The sequence below is a fragment of the Protopterus annectens genome, chromosome 11.part0, assembly GCF_019279795.1.
Source record: "Protopterus annectens isolate FY-2018-M chromosome 11.part0, PAN1.0, whole genome shotgun sequence".
NCBI classification, from domain to species: domain Eukaryota; kingdom Metazoa; phylum Chordata; order Ceratodontiformes; family Protopteridae; genus Protopterus; species Protopterus annectens.
Window position 1 is genome coordinate 1,171,681,557 of NC_056745.1, and position 25,131 is coordinate 1,171,706,687.

Genomic DNA, 25,131 nt, shown 5'->3' on the forward strand with positions numbered 1-25,131 from the left:
CTCTTTAGATGTGGTTTGATGGACACTACTTCATTAAGTCCCTTATCTCTGTGTGCAGCAAGTCTACATATCCATTGGAGCTCAGCTTCCTCAGTTTTGTTCACTATGTCGCCCAACCTCTCATTGGGCTGGATGACCTGTAATACCTGATACAGGAAGGTGTGAAACACACCCTCCCTTAGCGTATGCTTTGCAATGGCACTGTATTCCTGGCGCCTGGCGAGACAATACCCATGGTCCCTTATTCTTTCACGAAGTGTTCTGTTCGTTTTCCCCACATAAAAGGAGAAACAAGTGACACAGTGTGCCACGTAAACAAGATTCTTGGTGTTACAATTGCTATTATATTGCAATGTCCAAAGATGGCCTGTAGTGGGATGTTTGTAATAATGAGACTCATCGATGGAACTACATTGTGGACATTTGCCACATCTCTTGGTTCCTTCAAATCCTGTTTTCACTTGCCTCACTAATTTCGTAGCTCCACATAATTGCCTCTTCAAATTAGGTAAATTCCTAAAGACAAAAGATGGAGACAACCCAACCACTTCAGACACTCTATTGTCAGCGGTGAGTATGTTCCAATGTTTACTTATTTGGCCCTTGAGCTTATCTATTCCTCTGCCAAAAGGTAACACAAAGTTCACACAATTGTGCTGTGATTCCCTTATATGTACAACTGGCCTACTCTCTGGGTCCGAAAAGTAAGGTTTGGCTCTGTATCTTCTAAGATTCTCCATCTGTGCATACGTATCATGTATATCATCTTCAGTGTACCCACGTACCAAAAGTCCATCATGCAATTCAACCAGACCTGCATTGTAATCTGCATCCTTTGTAGAAAGTCTGGAGACTCGCATCGCCTGCCCTTTTATAATGTTTTTAAAGATATGAGGATGATGCATGCTCTCTCTATGTAGAAAAGAGGGCCTATAACAGGCTTTATGATGTATACGTGTATTGATGTTATTGGCTTCTTTAAAGATCGTAACATCTAAGAAGTCCAATGAATTAGAGTGATGGCTCATGGAGAACTTCAAAAAAGAGCTACAGGTATTCAAGTAATCATGGAAAGTTTGTAACTCCTCCGTTGTTCCTTTCCAAAGAAACAGGAGGTCATCAACGAACCTCTTGTAAAACAAGATGTGTTTATTGTGGACTATGTTTGCCTCTTCAAAGGTCGCCATGACAGCATTAGCATAGCTATTCGCGCAGCTGGTGCCCATGGCGACCCCTTTAACCTGCTTATAGCACTGATGTTCATATAAGAAGATGTTGTTGTCCAAGACAATTCCCATCAAATCTATTAAAAACTCTATGCGTTCAACAGGAATGTTCGAGTTTTTCTCTAAATACATTTGTAAAGACTGTAAACCCTCACTATTAGGAATACATGTGAACAACGAAGTTACATCCATAGATGCAAATAATAAGGAGTCAATGGTACTGGTTTCTAACTTGGATACTGTTACATACAACTCCTTGAGCAAATGCTCTGTGTCTAATAGAATGTAACGAGAGGACCCTATCACTTTCCTGAATTCGTGATCTAAATGCATGGAGATTGGCTCCGTGAGCCATCCAGAGCCGGAGACAATCGGTCTCAGTTCAGGTTCATACAAATTCTTATGTATTTTAGGTAGACCTGATATGATAGGGATCACTGGATGTTCTACCTGCATAAAATTGTACAACTCTTCTGTTAATAGACCAACTGTTCTACAATGAAGCAGCATGTTATCAACATTAACCTTTGCCCTGTTCACAGCTTTACTAGCTACTTTTATATAAGCATCACAATTGAGCATGTCATGCATTTTGGCCGTATAGTAAGAACTATTCAGTACAACAACAGGGCCGCCTTTATCGGCGGGCCGGATCGTGATATTAATGTTATTCTTGAGATCATTCAACGCTGTGACCTGAGAATCTGTTAAATTGCTGGCAAAACAATGATCAAACCTTTCATGCTCACCATATATTTCATTTTCCACGGCCTTTACAAAAATGTCAATGTTCGAGTTCATGGGAGGGACATAGACACTTCTCTTCCTAAGGGTAGATGGTCGATGGTCATTCTCGTCCTTGAACAAAAGCTTCAATCCTACATTTCTTGCAAACAGTCTTAGAGCTAAAACAGCATCACTAGAATCAATAGTGGTCGTGGGTATAAAGGACATGCCTTTACTGAGAAGTTCAATCTCAGCTATGGATAACTCATAACAAGAAATGTTTAGGACAAGGTTGCCTAACCCCAAAAACTTTGAAGTGTGTTCTGTTGATATGAAGGTGGATCTTTCCTTCTGGCCCCTCTGGAGCTCTCGTTGTCTAGCGACCTCTTCCGATTCAACCTGATTGGAAAAGGACCATCAATGGGGTTGTTCAACTCTATTTTGTCCAATTGAATCTTCCTCCTAACAGCGGTTGCTAGTGACGATGAGCTGGAACCTTCAACACTGACGGCCGCAGTAGATGACACATTCTTGTCCTTCAGTGCATCCGGTATGTCTGAAGGAGTAGTGTACACTGAGGAAGCCTCATTTGTAGTGGGTGAAAAAATGTTGTTCAACACTTGGGCATGTGTACCTTGATTCATGCCCTCTGCAGCTGTCTCATTCTCCATGTTGCCAATTACACGAACCTTGGTATTCATGCCATCAGTAATGATAGAATTAGTATCACTGGTTGCCTTACGACTGCATGTGGCATTGTTCCTGCTCGAAGCTGGATTCTCAGACCGATGTACACGTGAATCGTTGTCATAATGCCTATCCCTATAAGATGTGAATGTAGGTCTCCTGCCTGTTGGTACCGAATCATTCGTTCCATTCACACTCCTTGGCCATACGAAGATGTGCTGTTCCCTGAAGTCTCTCATATCACGCACCATCTTCTTCTTCTTATTGCTGAGCAAGTTGGCGCCATAGCGCCCTACTCGGTCAAATAGTTCCTGCAAATAAAGTTCAGTTGCCCCATCTCCTACTAAATTAATTAGACGCTCCTGTAGGACATTCATGTTACATTTACATTCCTCCTCTACCGGAAGGAAAAAGTCAATTAGGAGCTGTATGTACGCTCTACTGGCTTTTAAATTAATTTGTTGCCATTGCTGCAACAACTTGGGATACATGTTGCCATACGTTGGCATAGTCAATATCCTTAGTCCTCGTGGCACAATGTCCTTGGCCAGACACGCTTCCATGTGGTAGCGTTGGGCCTGAAGCCTCTTGAACTTGTATAATTCATTCTCCATTTCGCGTTTAATAGACTTAATTAGCAATTCATCAGCGTCATTGCTCCCAAGCTGTTCACCGGACTCTACGCCATCAAAATTCACTAATGGATTCAAGTCATCACCCATTAGGGTTAGCAATCTGTTTTTAATCGTATAAGAAGTGCCCCCTGCACATTGTTCACCTACTGCTCTATCCATGTAAATACGTGTAAACCAACCAAGCCCAAGATAAATGACGAAACCAAAACCAGAGCGTCGTAGGTGAAAACTATAATCAAGTCTGTAAACTATCAATGTAAATAAGCTCCTCCAAATGAGGTATATTGCACCAAGGACAAACCTCAAGATCCAGAAACGCTGATGGTATCCAATCCTCCAACAAAGGCCAACTAAATTCACTTGTGCCTAAAGTGAATACACCCGATAGCGATATAAAGCAAAGTCCAGTAGCATAAGAGAAGCCCAAGGAATGTAATTCCTGATGGTGAAAAATTCCAATTCCAGAACTAGTATTGTAAAATCCTTTAATGTAGTTAGCGCTTTCACGGCAAACAATGACTGCCGCTTCTTCAGACAAAAAGAATAAACAAACAAACAAGTGCTCATTGAGCGCTTAATTTAAACGTGCTAAAAAAGTCCCACTATAATACGTCATCCCCACTTAAAACTACAGTACCTTGTCTCATGTTATATCTAAAGTCTTTTACAAACCCAAACAATTCCTTAGTCAAATAAAAACAAAAACATAAACATGACACGCTAAAACATCGCTGACACTAAATGCCTTTATCATTAAAATAAGCACTCCTATAATAGCGAGCGGAATGAACTTGTTAAAAATAGCGCAACTATACAAAAATACAAAGAATACAAAAAATACAGAAAATGCCCTGTCAGGGTGCGTACTCTTAGCATAGTAGCAGCAACTTTAGTCCCTCAACTCATGTAAAAGGGTACATAGGTGATGCAAACACGAATTGATGCTACATAATAACCCCACTAAAAACACTATAGCCAAAATGAAAGATGAAAAGTAGATGAAAAGTACATGGGTCTGAACAGGCAGGAGACCTACATTCACATCTTATAGGGATAGGCATTATGACAACGATTCACGTGTACATCGGTCTGAGAATCCAGCTTCGAGCAGGAACAATGCCACATGCAGTCGTAAGGCAACCAGTGATACTAATTCTATCATTACTGATGGCATGAATACCAAGGTTCGTGTAATTGGCAACATGGAGAATGAGACAGCTGCAGAGGGCATGAATCAAGGTACACATGCCCAAGTGTTGAACAACATTTTTTCACCCACTACAAATGAGGCTTCCTCAGTGTACACTACTCCTTCAGACATACCGGATGCACTGAAGGACAAGAATGTGTCATCTACTGCGGCCGTCAGTGTTGAAGGTTCCAGCTCATCGTCACTAGCAACCGCTGTTAGGAGGAAGATTCAATTGGACAAAATAGAGTTGAACAACCCCATTGATGGTCCTTTTCCAATCAGGTTGAATCGGAAGAGGTCGCTAGACAACGAGAGCTCCAGAGGGGCCAGAAGGAAAGATCCACCTTCATATCAACAGAACACACTTCAAAGTTTTTGGGGTTAGGCAACCTTGTCCTAAACATTTCTTGTTATGAGTTATCCATAGCTGAGATTGAACTTCTCAGTAAAGGCATGTCCTTTATACCCACGACCACTATTGATTCTAGTGATGCTGTTTTAGCTCTAAGACTGTTTGCAAGAAATGTAGGATTGAAGCTTTTGTTCAAGGACGAGAATGACCATCGACCATCTACCCTTAGGAAGAGAAGTGTCTATGTCCCTCCCATGAACTCGAACATTGACATTTTTGTAAAGGCCGTGGAAAATGAAATATATGGTGAGCATGAAAGGTTTGATCATTGTTTTGCCAGCAATTTAACAGATTCTCAGACAACAGCGCTAAATGATCTCAAGAACAACACTAATATCACGATCCGCCCGCCGATAAAGGCGGTCCTGTTGTTGTACTGAATAGTTCTTACTACATGACCAAAATGCATAACATGCTTAATTGTGATGCTTATATAAAGTAGCTAGTAAAGCTGTGAACAGGGCAAAGGTTAATGTTGATAACATGCTGCTTCATTGTAGAACAGTTGGTCTATTAACAGAAGAGTTGTACAATTTTATGCAGGTAGAACATCCAGTGATCCCTATCATATCAGGTCTACCTAAAATACATAAGAATTTGTATGAACCTGAACTGAGACCGATTGTCTCCGGCTCTGGATGGCTCACGGAGCCAATCTCCATGCATTTAGATCACGAATTCAGGAAAGTGATAGGGTCCTCTCGTTACATTCTATTAGACACAGAGCATTTGCTCAAGGAGTTGTATGTAACAGTATCCAAGTTAGAAACCAGTACCATTGACTCCTTATTATTTGCATCTATGGATGTAACTTCGTTGTTCACATGTATTCCTAATAGTGAGGGTTTACAGTCTTTACAAATGTATTTAGAGAAAAACTCGAACATTCCTGTTGAACGCATAGAGTTTTTAATAGATTTGATGGGAATTGTCTTGGACAACAACATCTTCTTATATGAACATCAGTGCTATAAGCAGGTTAAAGGGGTCGCCATGGGCACCAGCTGCGCGAATAGCTATGCTAATGCTGTCATGGCGACCTTTGAAGAGGCAAACATAGTCCACAATAAACACATCTTGTTTTACAAGAGGTTCGTTGATGACCTCCTGTTTCTTTGGAAAGGAACAACGGAGGAGTTACAAACTTTCCATGATTACTTGAATACCTGTAGCTCTTTTGAAGTTCTCCATGAGCCATCACTCTAATTCATTGGACTTCTTAGATGTTACGATCTTTAAAGAAGCCAATAACATCAATACACGTATACATCATAAAGCCTGTTATAGGCCCTCTTTTCTACATAGAGAGAGCATGCATCATCCTCATATCTTTAAAAACATTATAAAAGGGCAGGCGATGCGAGTCTCCAGACTTTCTACAAAGGATGTAGATTACACTGCAGGTCTGGCTGAATTGCATGATGGACTTTTGATACGTGGGTACACTGAGGATGATATACATGATACATATGCACAGATGGAGAATCTTAGAAGATACAGAGCTAAACCTTACTTTTCGGACCCAGAGAGCAGGCCGGTTGCACATACAAGGGAATCACAACACAATAGTGTGAGTTTTGTGTTACCTTTTGGCAGAGGAATAGACAAGCTCAAGGGCCAAATAAGTAAACATTGGAACATACTCACCGCTGACAATAAAGTGTCTGAAGTTGTTGGGTTGTCTCCGTCTTTTGTCTTTAGGAATTTACCTAATTTGAAGAGGCAATTGTGTGGAGCTACGAAATTAGTGAGGCAAATAAAAACAGGATTTGAAGGAACTAAGAGATGTGGCAAATGTCCACAATGTAGTTCCATCGATGAGTCTCATTATTACAAACATCCCACTACAGGCCATCTTTGGACATTGCAATATAATAGCAATTGTAACACCAAGAATCTTGTTTACGTGGCACACTGTCACTTGTTTCTCCTTTTATGTGGGGAAAACGAACAGAACACTTCGTGAAAGAATAAGGGACCATGGGTATTGTCTCGCCAGGCGCCAGGAATACAGTGCCATTGCAAAGCATACGCTAAGGGAGGGTGTGTTTCACACCTTCCTGTATCAGGTATTACAGGTCATCCAGCCCAATGAGAGGTTGGGTGACATAGTGAACAAAACTGAGGAAGCTGAGCTCCAATGGATATGTAGACTTGCTGCACACAGAGATAAGGGACTTAATGAAGTAGTGTCCATCAAACCACATCTAAAGAGCAGACCTTTGAGATAGGAGGTTTCTCCTATTCATTGTAGATGTTTGGTTTCCCACAGATAGTCCTCAGCAATACATATACGATACATCATGCATAATATATCATACACGCATTTCCTGGTTTTAGATTTTTCCTTGTTTCATCTCATCCCTGGTTGTTATGTGACATATATCCTGCCCTTGGTTCCCCATGTTCACTCATTTGTTCTTAGATTGACCACTGTGCATCACGCATTGTTGTTTGCCACACATTTAGTTCACTCATGAATGTGTTCCTAGTTTCATGCTTTTTGTCACATTTATACCCTCACAGGAACACATCTGTTGCACATGTTTTTCATGTCTAGACTGCATGATTCCTCATTTAGACCCATGTACTTTTCATCTACTTTTCATCTTTCATTTTGGCTATAGTGTTTTTAGTGGGGTTATTATGTAGCATCAATTCGTGTTTGCATCACCTATGTACCCTTTTACATGAGTTGAGGGACTAAAGTTGCTGCTACTATGCTAAGAGTACGCACCCTGACAGGGCATTTTCTGTATTTTTTGTATTCTTTGTATTTTTGTATAGTTGCGCTATTTTTAACAAGTTCATTCCGCTCGCTATTATAGGAGTGCTTATTTTAATGATAAAGGCATTTAGTGTCAGCGATGTTTTAGCGTGTCATGTTTATGTTTTTGTTTTTATTTGACTAAGGAATTGTTTGGGTTTGTAAAAGACTTTAGATATAACATGAGACAAGGTACTGTAGTTTTAAGTGGGGATGACGTATTATAGTGGGACTTTTTTAGCACGTTTAAATTAAGCGCTCAATGAGCATTTGTTTGTTTGTTTATTCTTTTTGTCTGAAGAAGCGGCAGTCATTGTTTGCCGTGAAAGCGCTAACTACATTAAAGGATTTTACAATACTAGTTCTGGAATTGGAATTTTTCACCATCAGGAATTACATTCCTTGGGCTTCTCTTATGCTACTGGACTTTGCTTTATATCGCTATCGGGTGTATTCACTTTAGGCACAAGTGAATTTAGTTGGCCTTTGTTGGAGGATTGGATACCATCAGCGTTTCTGGATCTTGAGGTTTGTCCTTGGTGCAATATACCTCATTTGGAGGAGCTTATTTACATTGATAGTTTACAGACTTGATTATAGTTTTCACCTACGACGCTCTGGTTTTGGTTTCGTCATTTATCTTGGGCTTGGTTGGTTTACACGTATATATATATATATATATATATATATATATATATATATATATATATATATATAGATATATATATCCTCCGGATGATACTCGTGTACAGATCAGACATTTTTAAGAGGACTAAACATTTTATCCCTTCCATCTTACACTCCACATAAAAACACCATCTGAGAAGGAAGGAGAGGATTTTCCCTAGGTTCTTGTGAAATCCCAAATTGGAAAATTCGTCTTTAACCCAAGAAAGAGACCCTGACAGCTGAAAGAGTCTGCAAAAATAAAGTAGTCATCTAAATATGGAAAAATGTGAAAGCCATATAACATGCAATGGGTTACTAAAGGAGATAGGTGCTTTGTAAACACTCTTGGAGCTGTTGACAACCCAAAGTGTAAAGCAATCAATGGAAAATGTAAACCAAACTCAGAAAATCTTAAAAAGCATCTGAAATCACTAGAGAATTAAAATGTGATAATTACCTTTTAAATCCAAAATTGCTAGAAAATTGGAAGGTAAAATGAGAGGTAAAAGGGACTGCAGACAGAGCATTTTGAATTCTGGAATCTTGATGTAAAGATCTAGAAAAGCAAAGTCTAGGACAGGCCTCCAGGTTTCATCTTTCTCTGGTACTAGAAATATTCTTCAATAAAAAAACTTTCCCCATTTGACCTGGAAAAACAGGTTCTATAACCCCAAGAGATCTAGAGTACAAGGAAAACACAAGTTTTGTAATCACCATAACGATGCATCCATGTCATCTGTTTTCATCTTTCCTTAACCAGTGAGTCTCAGATCAATCTTCAAACACTTCTACAGACTGACTCCATAGCTTGAGCTCCTCCCCTTACATATAATCCTCCCCCTATTTGCCCTCTATTTAGTCTATAATCCTGCCTGTAAAACAAAAGTCAGGAACAACACCGTTTAATTATAAATCGGATTCCACCTAGACTATAAGGAAAGGAAGAGAGACTGAAACTCATCAGGAGGCAGGCAAAATAACACTCCTCAGGGCAAACTAGGAAACCAAATGTAAACCTGTAAATCTTCCAAGTAGGAACGCAGTTGAAAGCAGGATGGATGAGGAAGGACAAAAAACAAACACAAATGCATTGTTATGGTGTGTACACAACTTTTATATCTGAAAGTCTTTTTCATCTGTTCCTTAACTGATGGGGCAGACTTCCCAGATAATGAAACCACAGAGTAGTCCTCAAGGAAGGACATTTACAGGGTATAGTGGAGCCAAAATTTACCCTATTGCTGGACAAGACGCCCAATTTGTAATGAGAAATAAAGGTATGAATATTAGATCAAATAACAGGTGCACAAACGTCATTTATAGAAGCTCTGGACCAGAAGGCAGCCAAAGATCTGGTGGAGGAAGCCTTAGGGGGTTTAGGTTATGACAATCCTTTCTTCCTATAAACAAAAGAAATGCAGTCAGTGGGCCATTTGGCCAAATTTACCTTTGAGACAGACTTACCCCACTTGGCTTTGGAAAAACAAACAGCTGGTCTGACTTTCTGAAATCTTTTGTTCTCTGGAGACAGAATCTAAGTTGTCGAACATTCAACAGGTGTAGCATGTATTTGCCTTTGTTAGAAAATTTTGGAAGGAAAACTGGAAGGTTGATGAATTGAATTACAACTGTTTCTGAAGCCACCGTAGGTAGAAAGGATTAATATGGAGGGGCACCCTATCCTTGTGAAAGATCAGACATGGTGGCTGGAAAGAAATAGCCTAGTGTTTTGATACCCATCTGGCTGATGTGATCGCAACCAGAAAGGTTTTGCCTTGAAAAACTAAGTCCGTCTTTGCAGCTGGTAAAAAGGGAGGCCGGGTTTAAAGGAGTACTGCGCCAAGTCCCATTGAGGGCTACAAATCCTTAATAGGGGGTTACAGTAAGATAACCATTCATCTCTACCATTATCAAGATCATCTACTATGTGATAAGTCAAGATAGCTGCAAGTTAGATCTTTGCTGTACAATGACTACCTCTGCTGTTGAAATGGAAGCAAGATAATCAGGGACAGCTAGAATAGACACTGAAAAGGGATCTAACTGTTTCTGGAAAGTCCAAAGGGAGAATCTTTCCCATTTGCTCATATAAACCTTCCTACAAGAATCCTCCTGAGAGGATGTGTCGAACCAAGGAAGGAAGCCTGGACTGTCTAGCCATCACTGAAAGTGGAGAAACCATATAGTGAATTTAAGGTCTAAATGTCTGGCTGACTTATCCCTGATGGACGAAACAGAGGATCTGGTGAGGGATACAACACCCAAGGAGGGTGCACTACATGATGCCAAAGGAAAGGAAACCATACCTGGTGAGGCTAGAACTGGGCAATGAGAATTACTTTGAGTTTCTGGTGAGACAGTTTCTGAAGAAATTTGGTAATTAGAATAAGGGAATGCGTGAATCACTGAGTCTCTTGGTGACTCCCCCTCTGGGGGTATGAGGGCAAAGCACCTGCTGCACTTGAAGGTGACAGGGCAAGCAAAGAATCGCAGCACGGCTGGCCCTACTGATGAAAAATTGTTTCTGCCACCACAGGGTTGAGAGCCCACTTGTGAGGGAATAAGATGCATCTACTCAATTTGTCTGCTAACATGCTGGACTTCCCTGGGATATGCATTGTTGAAAGGAAGCAGGTGGAAGAAATTGCCTATTGTCAAACTCTCAAACAATCTCGGGATCCCCCAGACTACAGACATATTGTCGGTCTGAATAGCAACCATCTCTGAAGGGACAGAATTTTGAAATGCCCACAATGCTAATAGGACTGCCCTCATTTCCATGACAATGATGTGAAGACTGACCTCCAAATGTCTTGGACTGTCATCCTTCTGAAGTAATGCTTCCCACCTTGGTTGGGAGGAGACTGTAGTCTCTGTGGCTCTGTGCGCCACAAGAATAAAAGGGCAGCCCTGTGAAACTTTTTGCAGTGATCCACAAGGCAATGTGCTCCCTGCAAACCTTTGTAATTCGTATCAGTGTGGAAAGGGGGATCATCTTGTCCAATGCACTGAAAGCATCCATTGCAGTACCCTCATGTAATACCTTGCTAAAGGTACTCGAGTTCTGGAAGCTGTCACAGACCTAATAAGTTGCCACACCAACCTTCCTGGTAAAGAGGGGAGAGGGGGGATGTAGGATGCTTCACAGTGTGAAATGTTTCATCTCATCTGTGGTAAGCATGCAATCTGTGCCACTGTACCCAGATGAACACTACTGAATTCCAGAACTTGAGTGGGGGAGAACGGAGACTTGGAGTAGTTCATTGTGATGCTCAGCTCAAATCATAGTTGGAGCAAGTAGTCCCTGTCTTGAAACAGTAGAGGCTTGGTGGAACAAAGAGAAACCAGTAGTGAAGATATGGAAATACCAGGAATCCCAGCCATCTCAAATGAACTGTGACCACTGCCATGCATTTGGTAAACACCCTGGGGCCTGTGATGAGGCCAAAGGACAGGACCATGAACTTAAGTGACTGGCTCCCAGCAGGACACATATGGATCTCTTGGATTGCTTGTCTACTCTGTCACAGTACACAACCTGCAGATCTATTTAACACATTCACAATCATCCTTGAGCAACAGCGGCAGAATGGACTGAAATACGACCATTCTGAACTTAGAATGTTTGATCACCGAATTCAAATTGCAAAGATCCAAGACAGGTCTCTGGTCCCAGTTTTTCTTTGTCACAAAAAGGACCTTAAGTATGTTTTGAATCCTCGCTGGTCTAGGGGACTGTAGCTGCTGCTTTCCTCTGACTTGGTATGGCATCAGGAATTTTTGTGGGCCAAGTGACAGACTGAACGGAAAAGGGTTTATAGTTACCTCTGGATATGATCCTCTGCAGCCAAACATCTTTCGTGATTGCTATCCAGACTTCCAGGTATAGGGATAAACACCCCCCCCCCCCGACTGTCTCCAAAATGCAGCAGCTGGGCAACCTTACAGAAGCACTGGAAGGTCATGTCAGAGAAAGAACCTCTGAAGCCCTGGTGTTACAGGCCTCCTCTACCAAGTGGGTGATGTCTGCTACAGCTCCCCCCCCCCCGCCGCTGTTAGGGGATCTATCCCCCATAAGAGTCCTGGAAATGTGCTTGCAACTTGCATCTTCCTACTCTCCACACCACCCTGGTTCTGTGAAAACGTTTTTTGAGGGCTAGACAGGTGTATCTCTATGGCAGATAATAGTCTTCTCATCTATCCACTCCTAAATATGGTTTCTTTTACCTTGGGCTGAATACGGTGGATCCAAAAGCAGCATTGATGAATGATGACAAAGCTCCACAAAATGACAAATGTGCATCCAGGTGTACAGTCTCATGGCAATTCATGAACCCGCAGCCTTAGAAGCTCCTTCTGAGGCATGAGAAATGAGCCTCATAGAAGCATTCAACAGGGAATGAAGGGTACCCAGTGGCGAAAAAAATAATCTTCTTGCCCTCCACAGACATGGACCACAGAGGCACTGGAATACTCCTTGATCAAGTCCCTGTGATATAGTAAAGTGTGCCAAATAGTTCAGTGACCTGAGGGTAAAGGTCACTGATGCAAGAAACTGCATCCCAAATCTGTCCAACACCCTGGACTCTCTGTTTGGGAAATGGACAGTAAACTTTGTTCAGCGAGTTCTTTCTTGGTGGCTACCATCACATCTACTGAGGGACCCCTGTTCTAATGGGCCCATTTCTTTGGCACAAGAAGGTACTTATCTGGTCTCTTGGGGAATGGCTCAGTGACATCCAGATCCTTCCAAGCCTGGTGGGGGAGGAGGTCCACCATCTCATCCTCCGGTGGGACTACCCAGGATGTAGCTAAGCCAGCTCCAAAAGCCTTGAGAAACATACTAACACCTCCTGTGAGTGAGATCAGAAGACCAATCATCTTTCTGCCTCAAAGTTTGGATATTTCACCAAAAGAGATGTCCTTTAGGGGGTAATCTGGGGGAACCACTCCCCTTCAAAGTCAGCATCTTCTGTCAAGGATTACTGGGGGAATCGAAGTGTCTCCTTTTGCACATATGTTTCCAAGGGACTCCCCAGTGGAATGCACTGAGTAGGACTCGCAAGTGTTAAGAGTCCTGGATAAGGACTATCTTCAGGCTTGAATGGGTTCGCTGCCTCACAGGACAGAATGAATTGACTCAGGGGTCAAGTCAGACAGTTCAGGAGGGGGGCAAGAATTACTTGCCCACAGAAGTGGAAAATACTCTCTCCATTACCTCAAAAGTACTAGTTATGAGAGAAGCAAGGGTCACCCTAGCAGGAGCTGAAGACACCTGTCTATGACAGCTCAAAGCATCACCATGACCTTGCCTCGACAAAGAGATCGGAGAAGAGCTTTAAGCTCCGAGGCCCCGAGAGGAAGAGATGGCTTAGAAAACAATGGAGTTGAATCCAACCCCTCAGATCTGGCACTGACGCTATGGCTCCAAGACCCCTCCAGCTCCAACAATATCAGCACCATCTGGATCAGATATGTAGTCAGAGTCAACAAAGACCAAGCCTTTGGACCACACAAAGACAAACTTGGAGCTCTCAGGTCCAATGGCTCTGAAACCACAGGTCAGACTGAAGTAGGAGTTGGGCTTGAGCTGGTAATAGATGCAAAGGTCTGATGGGATATGAAGCCAGTAAGAATCCTAAATGAATGTGGGTCCTGAGAAATTTCCTCGTCATTCTGTCCATATCTGCTTCACTTAGGATCCTAGCTGACCTGAGGGATGAAGAGGTTGAGGCTGGCCAGGAAGCCCTTCAAGGGATCTCCTGTAAGATGGGAGAATGGATTCTAAAAAGTATAGGTTCCAGGATTAACTTGAGGAGTGGTGGACCAGACACTTTGATTTGTCTCTTGTCAAACTTAAGGAAATTACAACAGGAAATTGTCTACCACCCGACATTACTCCTAATTCCAACACAAAAGTCCTGACATAAAATGTATAGAAATCATAATAAAACCCAGACTTTCAGTTAATTAATCAAAGGGGCGGTGAAAGCCAACACACTCTGACTAGGCTTACAAATGCCCTCAGGCAGATAGCCTAGCATCTACCTATGAACTTATAACCAAAGGATGAATTTACTGACCACAATACATTAAACAGTGAGTGCTTTCGTCTTGATAAGACTTCTTCAGACTGAATAATGCAATTGAACATATCACTAACTATAAACTCAATCCAATAATATCACGACACTCAATTAAATTAATGCTTCAACCCTACCCTTTTAAGGAAAGCAACAAAGTCCTGCCTATCATTTAGACCGGGTGGATGACAAGCATTTAATTTCACTTGCCAAAGATATTCCAACCACCCCAGTTCTTCAGCATTGAACATTTTATCAAAACATAACACTTCATCCAAAACTTAAAATTAATTTTACACTGTGCAACTTTAGGTTTCCCAAGAGCATTGTTTTCCATCTCCATTGCCACAGAAATATATAGTTCCAACCCTCCCCAGAAAATACATAGTTTTTTCCAAAGAAAATGGAAGGTAATCTTCAGCAGATATCTACCTGACCAACTTTGTGAAGTGTTAGCTGGTTATTAATCTATCTAAGCCACAGCAGAGAATAAACAACTGCAAAAATGTTCTGAAATTTTAGCTTCCCTAACCACTGTTTTTATACCACTTGCCTTGAGTGCTACAGAGTGAGTGAGTGGAAGGTGCTCTAAAGCCTTGGAAGCTGGTCAGTCATCCAAGCCTTGGCAGGATGCATCCAATATAGCTTAGACTACTGTGACAGTAATTTTTATTTATTTTATTTATTTTACATTTGTTGACCGGGCTAGTCCAACTGGATATATATCCATTTACAGTAGAGGCCCGGGGAGAAAAGCTCCAGTACAGGCAAAACAAACAATGATATATCAGAAAAAAAAATATTTTGAATAAAAATATAAAAGGTAAAAAAGAGAAATTACAAAATAAAATCTAAATACTTATAAGATGAGTTCAACAAATTAAAAATAAAAACACAATACTGAAGTTAGTCTACTAGGAGGCATACTTTTAAGATGCAACTCTCAACAATAGACAGTGTAAGTTAGGAGCTCAGAAGGGGGATGGGTAGAAAAAATTAGATGTGAGGAGACATACTTTCAGTCGGGATTAGTACAAGGACATAGCCATTGAGTTTTAAGATGTTCTTTGATATGTTTTTTGAACAGAGAGGTAGAGTCTTGATTAGTTATTTCTTGAAGAAGATCAAAAGGTTAACCATGTTAAGGCAAGCAGAATATCCTTGTATGCAAGCTGAAAGGAGGTATCTTTCCAGTTATACTTTCAGTAAATGGAAGCTAAACACACACAAAAAATCTCAAATAGATGTGACAAACATGAATAAAGATGCGATGTAATGAAATGTGAACAAACTATAAATCGGAATATACCGTTTAAGGAAATGACCATTGGCTTCAAATTGTTCTCGCAGCATAAACTTCCCTCTATACTCAATAATAAGTGCATCTGGAGGAAGATCCTTAGAAGCCTTCAGTATTTTCTTGTTTTTCTGCAAATGACTCTGCAAAACAGAACAATATAAAGAAACCAACCAAACTTAACCCCAAGTTCAAAAGAACAAGAAAGCAAAAAGGTAATGCAAAATATGCCAATTTTATTTAACTCATTCACTCCAGTGGAACTCAGGAAGTTTGCACATTAACTACCAATGAGTGGAGCCTAAGCCTTTTCACAGAATCAAATTATGTCCTCATATTTCAAACAAATGTTCTTATCTCTAGAACCATAAGGATTACGAAAGAAGTATAAATGGCAAACTCTTCCGCACAAACTATTTTTACAGTGGTAGTATTCTTTAGGTTCTAGGTCTTAAACTGAATTTTATAAGTCAGAGTACATACAGTAACTTACATTTGTAATATTTTGTAAACAACTTTAAATATTTCAGGAACCACTCAAGTTACACACATACTACTGACAAAGCAGCATGTTATTCATCTACCCGAGAGTTGTCCTATGAGGCTAAGGAGTTCTACGTTACTTGGTTGAGATATTTAGAAAAATGTGAAAATTATATATAAATTAATATCATAAAAACAGTTAATATCTATTTACCTGCACTAGACAGACGTCAAATATTAATGCAGTTGACTTTGCTGTTGTGTAAGCTATAAGATGAAACATTTGAAAACCTTGTACATAGCATGGCTTTGAAATTATTGATGCAGATATGAACAAGCAATATTTGACACCTAGAGGTGTCAGCAGGAGTTAACTGCAGATGCACCTGGAGGAGCCATTCAGATGTAATGAGTTAAAACAGTACTACTATCAAAAAACACCAAAAATGACTACTTTCAATAGTGTGTGCAATACTAAACATTTGTTTACTTCTACATTTGACAATGGTGGTGATTTAGTATTCTAATCTGTTTTGCTATAATTTCAGCACTAACCTCTCTGTAGGTAAAATGTGTGAAGTGCAAAAACTACAATGATGCTCCTGAAGAAATATTTTCTGTTAATTAAGTAGGCCACAAAGGCTGGTAAATACAAGTTTCTCTCTCTCACCCTCTACATACATATGTATGTATACTATATGTGTGTGTGTACACACACTCGATACGTTGACGTGTATAATGCTGAAACAAATTGATAGCATGTCGACACCCTATAACGCATGCATCATGAATTAATTTTGGCACATGCAAATCTTTAAAAACAAACCACAAAGAAAGCATAATTTCTGCAGGGGGGAGCCTTGGCGCAAAAGAAACCAAACATTTTCTGCAGGGAGGGCAAGCCCCGCTTTACCCCCTGCTAATTATATACATGAATTCCAAGACCGCACAAAATGGAGCAATGGCATATTTCCCAATCTTGGGAACTGTTCAACCTCGGACACATGTCGACCAGCCATTTAGCTGGTCATAAAAAATTACCCAGGTCCTTTGGCCCATACAAACTTCTAGGGGACAGATAACATGTCAGACATCAAAAGGATTTCTGTACAGGTCTTGGCCACATGCTCCATTGATGGACAGGACTGTGAAAGTTTCTCTCTTCCTTTGGTGGAGTAACTGAAGCCAATCAGCTGTCATCCACAATCCTCACTTTTTTCAGGTGCTTGTTCTTATGAGGAAGACTGAGCTCAGCATGACCAACAGACGCTGTGTCAGGACTTGTGTTGGATTTGGGACTAATATCAGGGTGGTAGACAATTTCCTGCATGTAGGCCACAGATGCTACCTTTCTTTCTTTCCTACTCCAAGTATCTCTCTACCAGTTCTGTCCTACGCTTGACTGTCCTGCAATTAACGTAGAAATACTGTGGATAGCTGGACATGTCATGTTCCAGGCCCAGGCAAAATAAACAGTGTGTGGAAGTTCTGGTGAGAGATTCAAAGCAAGTATTTGTCAGTTCACCAACTGGGTATTTATCTATATCGCAGTTCTAAACTCTGGCTTCAGATTAACTGACAACACTATAAATCTATATCAGGCTCTGTTGGCAAGAACTGATAAAACTGCACCAGCTGACAATCTTTTTACCCTGATGCTAGACTTGTGTCCACCAGGCTTAGGAAAGAGGAAAAAACTTTGGTATTCAGGTTGACTAAGGGACTGCAAAGCAGGAAATCCCAGAGAGTTATTATTGCAACAGTGAAACACGATGAACATCTCTTCTTTTCTACATGGGCTAGAAGGGTCTGTGTATATGAATCAATGCAACCTGCTTTATATTTACACAATTCTTGGCATTGCATCCCAAACAACTTGACCTTTAAGGTTTTCCTAAGTGTGCCCCCAAGTAATCTCAAAAGATCTTGTGTTTAGGGTGCGACTGTAGGCCCTGAATGACATTGCTAGGCCATTGTTCTATCTTACGAAAATACAAAGCAGCATAAGAATTTCCTCCTCTAAGGACTAAGGATGCTTTGCTCGAAGGTGCCTCTTGGGTACCACTGGAGTTCTCATCTACATCTTTGCCATTGGACCACCAGATTTGTGGAAATCATGAAATTCTATGCCCTCAGGAATCCTCTTGATCTACTGACTCTTGTTTCATCTGCTGAAAATATTGATCCAGAGATTGCACCATGTCCAGTAGGGTATCTGGCTATCAAAATCCAGTAAGAACACAAAAAACAGCACTCTTTTGGAAAAGTGGATATTTGACTTGGAAACAACAGACTCCATGGTGAATTGCAAAATCATCACCACCACATCCTGCAAGAATGGCTGAATGAGGTAGTCACACAGGTATAAATAAATGCAAATGCCATTGGTTCTGCAATAAGCATTACCTTGAACTAGGCACTTTATAAGTACAGTTGTGTACAATTACCATAAATGCAGATGTTAAGAGTGTATTCACTGTTGCAGTCTGAAATTTCTTGCCGTGAAAGCCCTTGGCCAGCCTGACTACCAGAGAAAATATCTCCCTCCTCAAAGGGCTGGTGAATGTCCTGACCGATGTTAGTTCGTTCAAGTATATAGGGAGCTAACAGATGTCACAATTTCAGTTTTTCCTGCCCCGCTGAAGGTAGGGGCTCCCCTAGATGGGTCCTAAGATAAAGGACCTAAGACTGAGAACCTAAGCAAAATAAGGAGCAGAAAAGGAAGGGACACCTTGGCTTGAGCAGAAGTTTGTGTTAAGACTAACCTGCAAGCCAAGGGGGAAAAAGGGAAGCAAGACTGCAACAGTTAATACACTTGAACATCTACATTTATGGTAAGTGAACACAATTGTACTATATTCTTTGTGGTTCACTGCTGCAGTTCTGACTTGTGGGACAAGTCTCACAGCTGACAGAAGGGTGGAAGGAAGACTACAGACAGAAGAGGATACCCCTGCAGAATGGCAGCAGCAAATCCAGCTCTGGACTTGCAAAAGGCTGATCACTGGTAGCACTTGGTGCAAGTATGTCCTTGGTAGGAATACTTTTAGAAAGGTAGTAGAGATAGCAGTGTCCCTGGCAGAGTGAGCCCCGACAACCTCCGGTGGTTTCTTACCATGATGGCTGTAACAAAATGAAATACAGTGAGAGATCCACTTAGACATGGTCTGCTTGGAAACTGCTTTTCCTTCAGAACCGATGGCAAGAGCCACAAAGAGTTGGTCTGATTCTCAGTTTTAGTTCTGTCAAGACAGTAATGGAGCTGCCTATGAACATCCAAGCAATGAAAAATTCCTTCCCCTTGTTCTGAGGATTCGGAAAGAAGGAAGGTAGGTGTATTGCTTGATCCAAGGATGTGTCTATCACCACCTTGGCCATAAAGGAAGGGTTAGTCCTGAGGGAGAGACTGTCTGGATGGAAGATTAGGAAGGGTTCCCACTGCCATGACAGCCTGCAGCTCAGACACCCTTCTAGAAGAGGTGATAGCCAGCAAAAGGGCAGTTTTCCAAGTCAGAAATTACATCAGCAGAAGCCTCTGGTTTGAAAGGTGGCAGGGTCAGTTTTTCTAGAACAAAACTGAGGTCCCATGGAGGGGAAGTTTGTCTCCTGGGAGGCCTGATGTGGATCACTCCCCTAAGAAACTGTCTGAGAAAAGGGGTGTGAAAAGACAGGAAGAAGAACAGGGATATGAGCCAAAATGGCCAAGCCATGAATTTTAATGCAGGAATACGATGGGCCCTTGTCAACCAGATTAGCCCAGAAATCCAGGATGAGAGAGATGTTAGCTAAAAAAGGATTGTGGCCCTTTTGTTGACACCAGATGGAAAACCTTTTCCACTTAGATGAATAAAATTTCCTAGTACTAGGCCTTCTGGCCTCTTTAAGGATATCTTGAATCTGCTTGCTTAGGGCAAGATCAGTCCAGGATGCTGTAGAATTATCCAGGCTGAGTTTTTCCGTGTCTGTAGGCCGACGTGCACAATCCTTCCTTTGTTCTGAGTCAGAAGGTCCACACACTGAGGTAAATACCATGGATTCTCATTGGTTAGGTAGAGTAGCAGAGGATACTAGTGTTGCCTGGGCCATTTTGGGGCTACCAGTATTGCCTTTGGCTCCTCCTCACTTATTTTTTAGAAACACCCGAGGAAGTAGAGGTAAGGGTGGGAATGCACAGATGAAAAGGTAAATCCAAGGGGAAGAAAGCATCTGTCTTCCAAGCTGACAGAAAGTTGCTCCTGGAGCAGTCTTTTCAGTTAAGCATTTCCTTGGTGGCAAAGAAGTCTACATGGGGGACTACCCATTTCATGGCTATGCTGAGAAATGCTTCCCGAAGCAGATGGCATTTGTGGGGATCCATTAGTTATCTGCTGAGGCAATCTGCTAGGATATTTTGAGCCTCTGCAAAGTAATGTGCCAAACAGTGTAACCCCAGAGAGTAAGCAGTCTCCCAACCTCTACTGCTATGCGACAGAGGGGGTAGGGGTGAGTGCCCCCCTGCTTATGTACCACATGACTGTAGTGCTGTCTGTTTTTACTAATAGGACCCCTGGTTTCCATTTTTCCCTGAATGCTACCAGGCATTTTTGAACCGCTAGCAGTTCTTTCAAGTTTATGCGTTTGTCTCTGAAATTATATTCCCACTTCCCTTGGGTTTGGAAGTGCTTGAAATGAGCTCCCCAGCCTGTCTCCAAGGCATCTGTGGTGAGAGTTTGCTCCTGGGGAGTGAACCTGAAAGGAAGGCCCTGGTTTTGTGCACAAGCCTGTGCCTACCATGCAAATTCCTCCGTGAGACAAGGGATCAGTCACATCTTGGTTGAAATGGGTTGTGCGTAATGACACCACACATTTCCGAGGTACCAATGGAGCTTCCTCATGTTCAGCCTAGCCCAAAGGGACCATTAGGATGCAAGATGCCATGTAACCCAGTGGTATGAGGAATTCCCTTGCTGAGAGGCATTGTCTCTGCACGATCTTTTGGAAGTAGTGAGTCAGGAAGAAGACCTTGTCCGCAGGTAAAAAGGCCTTTTGAAGGGATGAATCCAGAAGGGCCCCCCAGAAAGACAATCCTGGTGGAAAGTTTTGTGTTTGATTTTTGTTGATTTATGGTGAAGCCCATGGAGTTCAAGAGATTCTGGGTAAACACTAGAGCCAAGTGGAGTTTTGACAGACTCAAGGCATGTATTAGACAATTGTCCAAGTAGGGGTAGATATGGGACCCTTCTGGTCTTGCAAAAGGATATTAGAGGGGCTAAGCACTTTGTGAAGACCCTGAGAGTGGTAGACCAGCCAAAAGGCAGTGCAGAAAATAGTGATTGGTACATGTTCTTAAGCATAAAATGCATCTGTGCGATTCCTATACAAGAATGTGCAAGTACGCACCTTTTGGATCTTGGGTGATCATGAAGGCCTGAAGAGCTACCATGGGTAAAACGTTTTGAAGAGTTAACTATTTGAATTCTGGAACCAGCAGAAAGTGATTAAGGGTAAACAGGTCTAAAATGAGACACCAACAGCCTTCCTTTCTGGGAACCAAGAACAGCCTGGAGTATAGACCCTTTCCCTTTTGGTGTTCTGGAACTGGTTCCACTGAGCCTTGTGAGCATAAATTCTGAACTTGGGCAAGGACCTCTGTCCTTTGGTTTCTGGAATGTATGGACAGCCTGAGTACTCCAGGGGCTCTTTGTAAGTGAGTTTGTAGCTATTTGAAATAATGCTTAGGACCCACCTCTGTCTGAAATGAAGTGATGACGGACCAATTTTCCTTGGACTGGAATAGTCTCCCTCCTAGTCTTGTGGTGGTAGGGGATGGGATTCAGGGAGACTGGGATAGAGGAGTCCTTGTTGCTGCCTGCCAGGGGCCTGTGGTCTAAAACTCCCTTACCTGTACGTGTCTGGGGTCCACTACCTGGGTCTTTGTAGTTGTTGTTGCCTTTGTGTTTTTTCCTTACGGGATTTTCTCTGTCTGCTTTTGGATTGAGAAGGAAAGGACTAATGTTTACTGGGATAGTTCCTACTGAATCTTAAGTGGCTGAACCTGAAGAAAGTCAGTTTGCATGGATTTAGCTTTTTCTTCCATTTTAAGTACGGCATCAGCATTGGGCCCATAGAGAAAATCCTTGTCCAGAGGGGCATTCAAAAAGATTTGACTTAACATGTTCAGTGAGGGATTGTTCCCTTAGCAATGTATATCTTCTCGTAACAGAACCAGTGGGTGAAGCCCAGCTGGCAGCCTCCACAGCATCATAGCCACAGTGGAATGCATGCCTAGCAACTTGACAGCTGGGGTGGCAAAGGTCCAGTAACTCTTTGGAAAGCTTCTTGTCCTCAACAGCAGTAATTTTTTTTTTTGCTTCATCTGATCTAGAATGGTCTGCTGCTATTTTATCATGCAAAATTGACAGTTAAGGGCCCTCATAGCTAAAGTGGCAGAGGTGTAAACTTTTTTGCCAAATCTATCAAGAGCCCTACTCTCTATCGGCAGGTAGAGGGTTTTTAGAGGAACTGGCTCTTGCTCCTTTGGGTCATGAGGTGACAACCTCTAAACCAGCAGAAGGGCTCTTAAAAAGATATTTATGGGAGTCCAATACCCTATAAAACCAGTATGGTTTTTGAGGAGCTGGAGAAAGGGAATTAGGATTCAAAGAGGAATCCAATAAAGCATCCTCTACAACCTAAAACTGGTGGAATGGCAAGAGGCTTGTGCTCTGGCAGGTCAAAGAATTCTCTAATCCTTGTTTTGAATTGTGGATAATCCTGGGCTTCCCAACGGAAATGCTCCCTCATGGCATGCAGAGTTTCCTCCAAAGTAATGTCCTCGGGGGAAGCTGAAACCATTTTCAGCATCTGATTCCTCAAAGGAAGTCAGGGTGGGTCCTTCATCAAAAATAAACTCCTCCTGGCCAGAATCTTCAGCAGATTTAAAAGAATCAGAAAGAACTTCATGTGTAGGGTTCCTTTTCCTTTTCTCTGGGGAAGACTCAGTAGGGTGTTGTCTGGATCTGACCAGGGAAATTAAATCTTCAGTTAACCTAACCAAATCCTGCTGATAACCGTATGTGTGGGAGCCAGTAGGCCTAGACATAGCCCCCGAGAAAGGTCCCTTCTTTGTGATGCTTCTGGGTTTGTGCCTAGGGACATCTGCAATTCTGATACTAGTTTCTCAGGAAGAATGTGCAGCTGGTGTAGGCTGACACAGCAAAGGAGTGTCACCAGTTAAAGTGCGCTCATCGGAAGCAGAGGCCTGCCGAGCAGCTCCAGACTCAACCAAACCAAGTCCTAAGGCCTGTGTGGATGCAGATGGACCTGATGGCATGTCGGACTCCAAAAGGGTCTCAGAGGCCTGCACCAAAACCTCAGCCATGGAAGGGGGCTGTAAAACCACCTCACCTTCTTCAGCAATCACAAGCCTTGGAGAATTAGCAGACAGCGATGGTCATCAGAGGCCCTAAGTTTGTATCGCTTTTCTTTATCCCTCTTGAGCTTAGGGAGCTTGACCTCAGAGTGACTGTTGGATACCATCAAGCACAGAGAACCAGATGAAAGACTAAGGTGGCTAGCTAGAGCTTGGCCTTACACCTAATAGTTTTAGGGTTGAAACAGGCACAGAGATGGCAGTTAGGAATTTTATGACCTGGCCCTAAACAGGTGGAAAAAAAAGGAATGGAAATCTCAGTGCAGAATCTGCTCACCACAACAGAGACGATTATTAAACTTATATGACATATGTCAAAGAAAATAAAAAAAAAAAGAGAGAAAGTTCCACAATGGGGTACTTTGCTTTCAGACGACTACTCTCTGGTGTGGACCAACCGACGTACTAAAACACTGCTTTGTGCTCCAGTGGCAAGGCTTGAATCATGACACTGGCTGGCTCCCTACATACTCAAATGTGCCGACATCGGTCAGGGAGTCTACCAGCCCTAAGAGGAGAGAGATTTTTTTCTCTGGTAGTCAGGCTGGCATCCCCCTATGAAAGCGAGCATCTCTGATGTCCACGGCAACAATCAAGGCTCAAGGGAACAAGAGTGATAAAAGGTCTTGCAATGTCAGCATTTTGAATTTGAGGTAGGTATCGATTCTTGTCTGATTCAGGAAGAGTCTCCAGGGCACTAGAAAAAATCTGGTCTTGTTTTAGTAATGACTATACTACCAAAAGTACTAGGATCTCTTGTAGGACTGGGATGACAAGTACAACTTGGTCTTTTGATATGGACAGAATAACGGACAGCTTTAGTTTTTTTTTTTTTTTTTTTTAATGAAGTGTAGTTTGTAACCCTAAGAGATCATTTTCAGCACCTAGTTGTCTTTTGTGATGCCTTCCCAGTATGTTAAGCACTGGGTTACTCTTCCTCAAATCACTGGGGAGGTTGGTTGACAAGACAAGGAAACAAGGCTGCAGAGGAGGGAGCGGTTACTGGGGAGGGGGTGCATAGTGAAAGGAGAAGAATAAACTAGTCACTGCCCCTAGAGGTATAGAGGCAATGGGGCCTCAATAGTACTTCTGGTTTCCCAGACATGTTTTCTTACATTGGTCAGGTCCAGTTTCCTACACTGTGCTAAAATATTTTCTACTGAAGTGCTACAAACGCAAAGATGTCTGCATGATTTTAGGAGCAGAAATTATTAGTTTAAGTGTAAGCTTAGCAGTAGTCCTAGTATGCCTGCAAACACGCTAGGTTCTTCCACCACAAAAACACCTGGATCCAAAGAAAGAGACAACACCAAGCTAGGTATAGAGATGCTAATATAGACTTTACTTCAAACAGCGATATTAAGAGCAATAATACTGCTACATTAGATGACACCTCCATATCCCTGCTTTTAAGAGTCACCTGACAGGAAATGCCCTCCCTTGTAACAACACTTGAATGCAAGATCTTATGCTTTTTAGATTTTTGTCCGTCAGCTATTAAGATTCTTCTCTCTCAAAATGGCCTTTTTTCTCTACTTGTCAG

At 41.9% G+C, this 25,131-nt stretch overlaps 1 protein-coding gene across 1 annotated transcript in view; it reads right to left on the reverse strand.

Moving 5' to 3' along the window:
• Positions 1 to 25,131, reverse strand: part of KMT2E (lysine methyltransferase 2E (inactive)) — a gene marked incomplete in the record, with an annotated part of 3,388,239 nt that overhangs the window by 1,888,675 nt on the left and 1,474,433 nt on the right. The window contains 1 exon segment of the mRNA XM_044088526.1: positions 15,707 to 15,837. Within this exon segment, the coding sequence (XP_043944461.1) occupies positions 15,707 to 15,837 (131 nt within the window).